General features: G+C 40.8%; 1 protein-coding gene across 1 annotated transcript in view; it reads left to right on the top strand.

Annotated features, from left to right (window-relative positions):
- DGKH (diacylglycerol kinase eta) overlaps positions 1 to 12,809 on the top strand; it is a 198,533-nt gene that overhangs the window by 74,219 nt on the left and 111,505 nt on the right. The window contains 2 exon segments of the mRNA XM_021065624.1: positions 5,652 to 5,762; positions 11,963 to 12,043. Of these exon segments, the coding sequence (XP_020921283.1) occupies positions 5,652 to 5,762; positions 11,963 to 12,043 (192 nt within the window).

Below are 12,809 nucleotides of genomic sequence, written 5' to 3'. Positions count from 1 at the left end.
AGCAGTGTGGGATCCAAGCCACATCTGTGACCTACACCACAGCTCTCAGCAATGCCAGATCCTTAACCCACTGAGCAAGGCCAGGGATCGAACCTGTAACCTCATGGTTCCTAGTCAGATTCATTTCCACTGCGCCTCACCAGGAACTCCCAGCAATATTCTTAAAATCAAGATAGACCAATATTTTCCTGTCTCCCTGACTCTCTCTCTCCCCAACCCCTCACCCAGTGTACCTCAGGGCCCATGCCTACTTTTTTGCATCATATCTGCTGTTTTTATGCACAGTGGAAAGAAGCAAGTTCAGCCTTGCTGAAGGCTGGAAACCATAACATCATTTACAGCTCCTCTTTCCTGTTTTCTAATTCTTTCCTTGTTTTAAAAGACAGAGTTACATACCATTTCACCCTTTAAAAGTTGTTCAGGAGTCCCCGTCATGGCACAGCGGAAACGAATCCGACTGGGAACCATGAGGTTGTGGGTTCGATCCCTGGCCTTGCTCAGTGGGTTAAGGATCCCGCGTTGCAGTGAGCTGTGGTCACAGCCAAGGCTCAGAGGCTCGGATCTGTTGAGCTCGGATCTGTGTCTGTGGTGAGTCTGGCGGCTACAGCTCTGATTGGACCCCTAGCCTGGGAACTTCCATATGCCGTGGGAGCGGCCCTAGAAAAGGTAAAAAGACCAAAAAAAGACCCCCAAAAAAGTTGTTCAGTTTAACATTTAGGGAGGCCTTCAGGTGTCAGCTAATGTGACAGTTGGTGATGATATTGAAACATGTAGGACACAGTTTTTGCTCTGGGAAGGTCACAGCCTGGTGGGACCACAGAGGTGCCATTCAGTGGTCATTCAGGTCACAGGAGAAGGACATATTCAAAGGACAAACATGGGTGTGTTTGCTTCTTCCTAGGGGGTAGGGACACCTTCCAGGGGCAGTGGCCCTGGGTCAGAGTTGAAATGACTGGGAGCTTTCAAGACAGGGGAAGAGGGAGGAGGCTGGGAAGGGACAAAATCAGCGAGGTTGGACAGCATGACACAGGGGGCTTCTCTGATACACACAGAAGTTTGTGCTTTACGCTGCAGGCCAAAAAAAAATAAAGGAAGTTCCTATTGTGGCTCTGCGGTAACAAACCCGACTAGTATCCATAAGGATTCGGGTTTGATCCCTGGCCCCGCTCAGTGGGTTAAAGATCCAGCGTTGCTGTGAGCTGTGGTGTAGGTCTTAGACATGGCTCAGTTCCCCAGTTGCCGTGGTTGTGGCTGTGGTGCAAGCTGTAGCTGTAGCTCCAATTTGACTTCCAGCCTGGGAACTTCCGTGTGCTATGGGTGTGGCCCTAAGAAGCAAAAGCAAAAAAAAAAAAAAAAAAGATACAAATGAATTTATTTACAAAACAGAAATAGACCCTCAAACATAGAAAACAAAGTTATGGTTATCAAATGGGGGAGGAATACATTAGGAGTTTGGGATTAACAGATAGGCAGTATTATATGTAAAATAGATAAACAGCAGGGATTTACTACTTTATAGCACAGGGAACTATACTCAATATTTTGTAATAACCTATAAGGGAAAAGAATCTGAAAAAGAAAAAAATACATATATATAACTCAATCACTGTACTATATGCTTGAAACTAACACAACATTGTAAATCAACTATACTTCAATAAAAAAGAGAAAAAAAACTAAGGAAGGACTTTAAGCAGTGACGTAATGTAATGAGGTTTTCATTCTAGAAAATTACTCTGATAACCATGTGGAGAATGAAATACTAGGTTATCTATGCTTTTTGTTTATTGTTTGTTGTAGAGCTGCATTCGTGGCACATGGAGGTTCCTAGGCGAGGGATAGAATGGGAGCTGTAGCTGCTGGTCTACACCACAGCCACCGCAACGCAGGATCCGAGCCATGTCTGCAATCTACACCACAGCTCACAGCAATGCCAGATCCTCAACCCATTGAGCGAGGCCAGGGACTGAACCTGTATGAGATTCATTTCCACTGAGCCATGATGGGAACTCCCTATGCTTTCTTAAAAACAATGCTTATTCGGGAGTGCCCTGGTGGCTCAGCAGGTTGAGGATCCGGCGTTGTCACTGCTGTGGCTCTGGTACTGCTGTGGTGCGGGTTCAGTCACTGGCCTGGGGATCTTCTGCATGTGGTGGGGTGTCCCACCCACCCCCAACACACACCAAGAAAAGGCTTATAGAACATAGATAGACTAAATACTAACTTTTCTTCCTTATTTCCCTAAATAGAATTTTGCAAAAATCTCAAAACACCTACATTTGTCATTTGAATTCCCCAAAATTTTATCTGGATAGGTTATGTTCTCATAGCATTTTCAGGTCTTTGGGGTTGGGTTTAAGAACATAGACTCTCTAGGGAGTTCCCATCGGGGCTCAGTGGTTAATGAATCTGATTAGGAATCATGAGGTTGCAGGTTTGATCCCTGGCCTTGCTCAGTGGGTTAAGGATCCGGCATTGCCGTGAGCTGTGGTGTAGGTCGCAGACTCAGCTTGGATCTGGTATTGCTGGGCTCTGGCGTAGACTGGTGGCTACAGCTCCAATTAGACCTCTAGCCTGGGAACCTCCATATGCCGCAGGTGCAGCCCTAGAAAGACAAAAAAAAAAAAAAAAAAAAAAAAAGACATAGACTCTCCAAGAGCCCTGCGTAACATCAGATGCTGTGCAGCAGAGCAGCCCACCACCTAACTCTTCCTCATTAATGCCCCTTTCTCTCTCGGTCTTTTGCAGGTAGTGACCCAAGGCACATGCTGCCCCTTTCCCTTGATCCTTTTCTCTCTCTTGCTCCTCATGCCCATCAACAAGGCCGGTAGATGCTGCCTCCAAAATGACATCTCAACCTCCTCTACTTCTGTCTGTTTCAGTGATGCCACAACCTTAGCTGCATCTTCCCGGTCTCTCCCTGGGACTCCGACAGCAGCCTCCTAACTGGTTCTCCACTTCCCTTTTCACCCCTCTCCCCACTCTCCTGCCTTAGACATTTCACTAGCTTTTTGCACTTAGAGTAAAAAGCAAGCTCCCCTTTGCGGCCAGCCTCTCCTGGCTCTTGCCTTCCTTAACCTCCTCTCTGGACACCCTCCTTCTACTCCAGCTGTTATTTGCCCTCACAGTGGCCTGTAAACACTTTTCACTTCTTCCAAGAAGCTCTTATAATTTGGTGCTTGGCAAATACTCCCTGACCTTAATAGCCTAATGATATCGTAATAATCCTTTCTGCCATTTGTGGAATATTTTCTGTAACCCAGATAGAATGCTAAGTGCTCTCCAGGCATTATCTTATAATTAAATTAGATGCAACAAGCTTGGAACTTGTCATTATGATTCCCATGTTTTAGAGGAAGAAACAGGGACACAGAGAACTGAAGTCATTTGCCCAGTTTATGTTGTTAGTACGTAGTGGAGCCTGGCTTGAAGTCTGTCTGTCTAATTCTAAGTCGGGCTCTCTGGTAGTGAAGTTTCAAAAGTATTTTGTCATCATTACATTTTAATGCTCTCCCAGTTCCTGGGGGACCATCTGAGAGCAAGCTCTAGAGGAAATCTTTTAATAAAATTGAAAGTAAACATTCATATGATCTAACTACTGTATTGGAGACAACAATCAATTTCTCAATATTTTATGTCTCATTGATAATAAAAGACAGTATCATGTTCAAGCTGGAAAGAAACTCTAGCGTCAAACAAATGTGGCTTTAATCTCAGCATCTGGACTTCACTTGTACAGATTTCCATATCCTATGTGCCAGACACTGTCTTGAGGTACTTGAGACACATCGATATGTAGTCCAGTGGGATGGATTTAAATTTTTGGCTCTATAAGCTGGTTCTGTCTTGGAGGCTCACTGTAGCATTACTGCTCTGCTGTGAATTCAGGATAAATATGACCCACCTTGGACCCCATCCCAAGGGGACCTCTTTGAGTCATTACTGTGACATTTCCTGAAGACGGTCTCATAGAAAAGCTGTAAGTTTAGTTTGCTACAAATGAAGTTTCCCTCTTTTTTTTTCCTTCCATTAAAATGAAATATGAAATTTAACTTTATTAGATGTAATAAACTCAGGGACCTTGTATTCTAATAGGGGTAGCACAGTCAATATACTACATAAGTAAATTACATTATACATTAAAAAATGTAAAGTGCTTTGCGTGGGGGTATAAATAAGATCAGGGTGGAGGAACTATGGAAAACATGTTAAAGTGGTCAGTGAGGTCTCATCAGGAAGGTCAGAGATGTGAAGGAGGTGAAGGAGTTGGTCAGAAGAGCATCCAGGAGGAGAGAGTAGGTAATGTCAAGTCGTAAGGGGTATGCATGAACGCCCACTTAAAAGCAAAGCACCGTAGCACCCTTGTGTTTGGAGGGGACCATGAGAGAGATACTAGATGGTCAGAACATCCTTGGGGGGAGTTCCCATCTTGGCTCAGCAGAAACGAATCTGACTAGCATCCATGAGGACTCAGCTTTGATCCCTGGCCTCTCTCAGTGGGTTACAGATCTGGCATTGCTGTGAGCTGTGGTGTAGATCGCAGACATGGCTCTGATCCCACATTGCTGTGGCTGTGGTGTAGGCTGGTGGCCATAGCTCTGATTCAACCCCTAGCCTGGGAACCTCCATATGCTGCGGATGTAGCCCTAAAAAGACTGGTGGTGATGAAATGAACTTGCTACATAAACGTTAGCACAAGGTCTAGCCCAGAGTCACAGAACCCCTCCCTACCTTTTCCAACCATATCTCTTGCTCCTCCCCATTGCACGCCCTACCCTGTATTGATAAGCAAAAACCCTGTGAAGATTCCCCCAAGTATCTATAATGTTTTAAACCTGTCTACTTTTGCACACACCTAAAATACCCTTCTTCCCACCCCTCATCATTCTGATAAAGTTGAAGACTCATGGAAGGCTGTCCTCCAGGAGGATATCTTTGACCCCCTCTAAGGCAGAGCTGGTGCTTCCTTCTTCGGATCACCATGCACCATAGTTTGAGTATGTGTTTGTTACAATAAGATATAGCTGATGGTAACTGACATTTACCGAGCCTTTACTGTACGCCATGCAATAAATCAATTAAATGCATGTTTTTAAAATGTATTTCTCCCAACAACCCTGTGAAGTATATCCTGTTGTCCTCCCCGTTTTATAAATGAGTAAAGGCACGAAGAGGTTTATTGACTTGCCTAATATCATCAAGCTACTAAGTGGTGGCACCAAGAGTTGATCACAGGGTTTCTGGCTCTAAAGCCCATACCTTCTTAACTATTACATTATAGTGAACCTCTACCCTTCTACCATTTATTGCATTTTTACTATATACAAGTATATATGTCTACTTGTATATGTCCATGTACTCATCACACCATATCAAAAGTATTAGTTTGTGTGCGTGTGTCCTCCATACTATTTGTGACTGCTTTGAGAGCTGGGTACCATGTCAAATTCACCTTTCCCCCTGGGGGCTTTGCACATGTCTTCTCTTGGTTGAACAATGAGAATACAATATTCTCTCATGTACTTTGGAAGACATGAGAAATAATAAATTCAAAATGTTAATGATAGTGTGTCATTAACCAAATGAAAGTGAATTTTATTTGCTTTTGAATTTCATTTTAATCATGTCGTTGTGCTTCTGCTTCTCCCTAGACCAGTATTAAAGAGGGACAACTGTTGAAGCAAACCAGTTCTTTCCAAAGGTGGAAAAAGCGATACTTCAAACTTCGAGGTCGTACACTTTATTATGCAAAGGACTCAAAGGTAATTCGAGAGAATACTAGTTGCAAGCACGTGAAGGCTGTAGATGGAATTGAAACTTTGATTTCATCAAACTGTTTTTGTCTTGGTGCTCATTATAGCATTACTGCCCTTATATGAATTTCATGTAAATGTGATTCATCTTGGACCAAATCCCACAGGGGTATAGTTGAGTCAATTTCATGATTTGTCCCCTAAGGACAATCTTATAGGAAGGTTCTAGTGTAGTTTGCTTTCTTTTTTTTTTTTTTTTCACAATTAAAAGGAACAGTTCAGTGTAACCCTATTAGATATAATGAACTTTAAACCTCGTAATCTTTTCCTGAACACAAGAGGCATACTCTGATTTCAAACAAGGGTTCGTATCCCAGTCCCAGCACACTCTGGTTGAATGGCCATAGACAGCATATGTAGTTGAGAGGCTTAAATGAAATAATGTACATGAAATGCTTACATAATACCTGGCATAAAACAATCACTCAATTATGGTAGTGATTAGAAATAAAAATTATATTGAAATAAAAACAAGACTTAAAATAATTTTTATTTAACAGTTGAATGAAATAAAAATGATGTAGCTTTGGAAGAAAAAAATTTGCAATGTTGAGCCACCATTTAAAGCTGATATTTTACTGTTCCTTCAAAAATAAATATTACAGTGGACACATTTAATCAGCATTGGAGCCCACTCCAAAGCAGCCCCCTGCCCTGCTAGTCCTTGAGGACACCTTTGGCCAACACGAGAGTTCCCCACAAAGTGGCTCCTGCCCTGGGAGTCAGCCCCACACACCAGAGCACCAACAACAGTTGCAGCTGGGCCTTGCAGCCAGCCATACTGAGGTCCAACCTTGTATACAACCTCACCCTCAGTAACTGCAGTCAGCCACAACAGAAGGACACACACAGCCTCCACAGGGAACCCTCCTGGAGTATCTAGTTCTGGTAACCAGGGGAGACCTTGCTACTGGACCCCACAGGATACTTTCTACACAAAGCCACTCTTTCAAGACCTAGCCGAGACATACCTAATATGTAGAAACAAACACAGAGAGGCAAAATGAAGAAATAAAGGAATATGTTCCAAATGAAAGAACAAGACAAACCTCAGAATTAGACTGAGTTAAATGGAGATAAGCAACCTTCTAGAGAAAGAGTTCCAAGTAATGGTCCTAAAGATAGTCATTGAACTCGGGAGAAGAATAGGTAGAAAATGTGAAGAAGAACCAATCAGAACTGAAGAATACAATGATGGAAGTGAAAAATATACCAGAGGAAAACAATAGCAAATGAGATGATCCAGAAGAAAGGGCCAGCACTCAAGAAGACAGGCTAGTGGAATTACCCACTCAGAACATCAAAAAGAAAAAAGAAACAAAAGGGCATCTCTTGGACAACATCAAATGTAGGAACATTCACATTTAAGGGGTTCTGGAGGGAGAGGAAAGTGTGAAAAGGACAGAAAACCTGCTCAGAGGAGTAATGGCTGAAAACTTTCCTAACTTGGTGAAGGAAACATGCAAATCCAGGAATGACAGAGAGCCCCAAACAAGGTCAACCCAGAGACCCACACCAAGACACATCATAATTAAAATGTCACAGTATTAAGATAAAAAGAGATCTTAAAAGCAGCAAGAGAAAAACAATTAAATACATGGAAGCCCCCTTAAGAGTGTCAGCTGACTTTTTAGTAGGAATATTACAGTCCAGAAGGGAGTGACACGACATATTCAAAGTACTGAAAGAAAAAAAACATAACAAGAATATTCTACTCAGCAAGGTTATCATTCAGAATTGAAAGAAAGTTTCCCAGACAAGCAAAAGCTTAAGTAGTTAACCACTCCTAAACCAGTTTTATGATAAATGTTCAAGGGAATTCTTTAAACAGAAAAGAAAAAATTATAAATGATAACAAAATAAAATTGTAACTAGAAATATGAAAATTATGAAAGAAAGAAATTGTACCAGTAAAGGCAAAAATATGATAAAGGTCGTGGGTCACCCACCCACAGCTAGTATGAAGACTAAAAGACAAAACTAGTGAAACTATATATCTACAATAATTAGTTAAATAATACACAGAATAAGATAATATCAAAAACATAAAATGGGGGGGTGAAGTAAAAATATAGTGCTTTTAGAAAGCTGTCAAACTTAAGTAGCCATCAATATAAAATTAACTGCTAAATACAGAGGTTGTTACATAAGAACCACAAACTTATAAGAGGTAAACAATAAAGAGAAAAGAGTACAACATAATACTAAAGAAACTCATTAAATCCCAAGGGAAGAGTGCAAGAGAAGAAGAAAGGAACAGAGAAAAACAACAAAAATAACCAGAAAACAATGAACAAAGTGCCAATGAGTAAAAAACTATCAATAATTACTTTTTTAAAAAATGATTTTTATTTTTTTCCATTATAGCTGGTTTACAGTGTTTTGTCAATTTTCTACTGTACAGCAAGATGACCCAGTCACACATACATGTATACATTCTTTTTTCTCACATTATCATGCTCCATCATAAGTGACTAGATATAGTTCCCAGTGCTACACAGCAGGATTAATAATTACTTTAAATGTAAATGGGCAGGCTTAATGCTCCAATCAGAAGACATAGGATGACTGAATAGTTACAAAAACATAACATGTCTGTCCTGCTTACAAAAGACTCATTTCATATCTAAAGACACACAGAGACTGAAAAGAAAAAGACATTCCACGCAAATAGAAAGGAAGAGAAATCTGGGGTAGTAATACTTATGTCAGACAAAATAGACCTTAAAATAAAGACTGTAGGAGTTCCTGTCATGCCTCAGTGGTTAACGAATCTGACTAGGAACCATGAGGTTGCAAGTTCAGTCCCTGGCCTCACTCAGTGGGTTAAGGATCCAGCATTGCCGTGAGCTGTAGCATAGGTTGCAGACGCAGCTCAGATCCCACGTTGCTGTGGCCCTGGTGTAGGCTGGTGGCTATGGCTCCGATTCGACCCCTAGCCTGGGAACCTCCATATGCTGCGGGAGCAGCCCAAGAAATGGTAAAAAGAAAAAAAAAAAAAAAGACTGTAACAGGAGACAAAAACGGGCATTATCTAATGATGATCAATCCAACAAGAAGATTTAACTGTAGTGTACAGAGGAACACCTGCATACATAAAGTAAATATTAGCAGATGTAAAGGGAGAAATTGACAGTAATGCAATAATAGTGGGGAACTCTAATTAACACCCCACTTACATCAATGGACAGGTCATTCAGATAAAAAAATCAATAAGAAAATACTGGCTTTAAATGATACTTTATACTAGATGAGACTTGATATTATATACAGGACATTCCACCCCAAAACAGCAGAATATACATTCTTTTTGAGTACACATGGAACATTCTCCAGAAAAGATCATATATCAGGCCACAAAACAAATCTCAATAATTCTTAAAAAAATTGAAATCGTATCAGGCATCTTTTCTGACCACAACAGTATGGGACTAGAAATTAATCACAAGGAAAACTGGAAAAAACACAAACATGTGGAGTCTAAGCAACAAGCTTTTTAATAACCAGTGGATCATTGAAAAAAATCAAAGAGGATATCAACAAATACCTTTAGACAAATTAAACAGAAACACAATGTTCCAGTGTCTATGGGACTCAACAAAGGCAGTCCTAAGGACTTGATAATGATATAGGCCTACCTCAGCAAACAAGAAAAATCTCAAACAATCTAATCTTACACCTGAAGGAACTAGAAAAAGAAGAACAAACAAGTCCAAAGTTAGTAGAAGGCAAGAAACAATAACGATCAGAGTGGAATTAAATGAAATAGAGACTAAAAAGAGAAAAGAAAAGATCAGTGGAACCAAGAGCAGTTTTTCTCTGAAAAGATATCCTCAATAACCTTTATGCAGATTCATCAAGAAAAAAAGGGAAAGAACCAAATAAATAAAATCAGAAATGAACAAAAAATTACAACTGACATCACAGAAATGCAAAGGGTCATAAGAGGTTACTATGAGGATTATGTACCAACAAATTGGACAACCTGGACGAACTGGATACATTTCTTGAAACATAGAATCTTCCAGGACAGAATCAGGAAGAAATAGAAGATCTGAACAGACTGATTACTGGTAATGAATGTAATGAGATATTAGCCACAAGAAAGAATGAAATCTTGGCCATTTGCAACAACATGGATGGACATAGAGGGTATTATACTAAGTAATACATCAGACAGAGAAAGACAAATACCATACAGCCTTGTGTATATGCGCAACTAAAAAAAACAACAACAAATGAACAAACAAAACAGAAACATTTATAGATGAGGAAATAAATGGGTGGTTGCCAGAGGGGAGGGTAAGTGAGGCTTGGTGAAATAGCTGAAGGGGATTGATTAAGAAGTCCAGACTTCCAGTTATAAAATAAATAACTGGAATTCTTATCATGGAGATTTAATACACAGGATAAGGAATACAGTTTAAAATACGGTAATAATTTTGTATGGTGACAAATGGTTACTCGACTCAGTGGTATCATTTGATGATGTATTAGATTGTTACATGATTAGATTGTACACCCCAAACTAACATAATATTGTATGTCCACCATACTTCAATTTTTAAAATTAAGACTTATTGCTACTTGTGCCAGTAGAATAATTGATAATTTCTAGAATAAAAAAATATGTGTTCCTGATATAATTAGTGGAGTTATACAGCAGTAGGTTAAAAAACAAACAAGCCAAAAAACCCCCCACAAACCTAATTCTTAGTTTATGCAGCTGTACAAGTAATAACCAAGTGAAATAATCTTATTTTAAAAGTCATTATGTTCACAGTGGTCCCTGATCTGGCTCCGTCCTGGCTTTTCACATTTATCTCCAGACAGCACTGACCACTTGCTAGCCCACAGCCTTGCCCCATGTTTCCCATGCCCGGGATAATTTTTGCTCTGTCTGCCTTTCTTCCCTTGAAGAAATTCCCTGTTTTCTTTAAGATTCCCCCCATCATTGTCTTTATCCCATTATCCACAAGAGAAAGTTTGTTTTTTGCCGGAGAAATTATCTGTGACCTCTCATAGCATTTTGTGCTATCTCCTCTCCCACTTTTTTTGTTGTTGTCATCTTTTTAGGGCCGCACCTGCGGCATATGGAGGTTCCCAGGCTAGGAGTCCAGTCAGAGCTGGAGCTGCTGGCCTATGCAAGAGCCGCAGCAAAGCGGGATCCAAGTCGCGTCTGTGACCTACACTGCAGCTCACGGCAACCCTGGATCCTTAACCCACTGAGCAAGGCCAGGGATCGAACCTGCATCCTCATGGATGCTAGTCGGGGTCATTAACCACTGAGCCACAACGGGAACTACTCCTTTCCCACTTTTAAATAGTCTGTCTTACTTAAAGCCAATCGTGTCCATCTCATCTCCTGTGCTAGATTATAAATTTGTTCTCATCCGGGAACAAGTCTTATGTCAGATTGGCTGGATTGAAGTAGAGTTGCATAACCCTCTGAGATCTCGGGGTTGGTGGAAACTCTTAGATGATGGAGCCCCTTTTTCTGCAGTTCTAGATGGGCAGTGTTTATACCTGCCTCGCTGGAAGAACACTGAATGGATTTGAACAATGAGCAACCTACTAAAAGTGGGAAGGATATGTTTATTTACTAGAATTTCCTGATCTCTCGACATTTGTAAAGATTTTATTTCTGTGGCGTTTTCAAACACCGAAACCTTTTGATTAAAGCCACTTCTAAGAGTCTAGAAGAGACATCATCTTCTATTTGCAGAGCACCCGCACCGTCTCATCTGAACGCATTTATAGATGAGGACAATCTAAACGTTCGATAAACTGCCACGATATGAGCCAGGCCTAGTTCTTCTCATTGTAGGGGAAGGGGAGGGGGCGTGAGTATGTGTGTATGTCACACACTGAGCAGGTTCCCCATAAACGAGGCTTCTAGAGCGCACAGAGCATCTTGCAATGAGGCAGTGAACCAGGGAGCTCTCTGAGGTCCTTTACAGCTTGGGATTTATGTGTCAGTTGAACATCATGGTTTTACCCACACAATCGTCGCTAACTTACATTTCTCTTCCTTTTCTATTCCCATTTCCTGACATGGCTTCATGGTCATGACCTGAGGGTAAAAATAATATGGAAGAGCAGTACATTAAGTTTTCACTTATTATATCTGTGTTCTTTTTCATTAACAGTCTCTGATATTTGATGAAGTTGACCTCTCAGATGCCAGTGTAGCTGAAGCCAGCACAAAAAATGCTAACAACAGCTTCACGGTATGGTTCTATTCTGCTCACTGCCTTCTCCAAAGTTGTAGAATGACCTTGCCTAAGCCTGTACAGAACGCCCTCCTCGGTGGCCAGCTGGGTGTCATGCTCGTGGGAGTCCTTACCAACAGCATGCACTTGGTAAAGGTCACTGTCGACCCCAACACCAAACCCCATTCATGCTTGTGTGGGTCAGTAAACCAAGGGATTACATGGATTTTTAAAATATTTGATTCTTTTCCGTTTTAGACCTTTTAATTTTAATGCTTCAAATGTTTCACCTCTGTTAAATGTTCAGCTAATGCCACTGTTCTTGAATATTCAAAAAGGTTTTTTTTTTTTTATCTTCAATTTTAAAAAGAGGTAATGCTTTTCTTCTGTTGTTAGTCTGGCTGCTGTAGTTCAGGCCTTCATTTCTTCTCACTTAGGTAGTTCATTCAGCAGCTATTTAAAGAGGTGTCCTTTGTTCCAGGTTTTTGTTATTGTTGTTGTTTTTTTCTTTTCCCAATTGCAAATTGCATTGCTTAAGAGGCCTTACTGGCTCGCCATTGCCTGTCGCCTTACATCTGTGACTCCATCGGGAAGTCCTGTAAAATCACGCGTGAGCACTCTAGCATTACTGATAACGACGTATCCTTGTATATTCCACCAGTCCAGCATTTCTCTCTGTGCCTAATGCATTTTTCATTCCCGCTGGCTTAAATGAATCCTCCTCCATCTATAGCTGTTGAGAAATTCTACCAGTTCTTCAAAGCTCAGCAGATAATCCCATTCT

This window comes from Sus scrofa, chromosome 11 (assembly GCF_000003025.6).
Source record: "Sus scrofa isolate TJ Tabasco breed Duroc chromosome 11, Sscrofa11.1, whole genome shotgun sequence".
Lineage (NCBI taxonomy): Eukaryota > Metazoa > Chordata > Mammalia > Artiodactyla > Suidae > Sus > Sus scrofa.
This window is presented reverse-complemented; position numbering and strand designations above follow the sequence as displayed.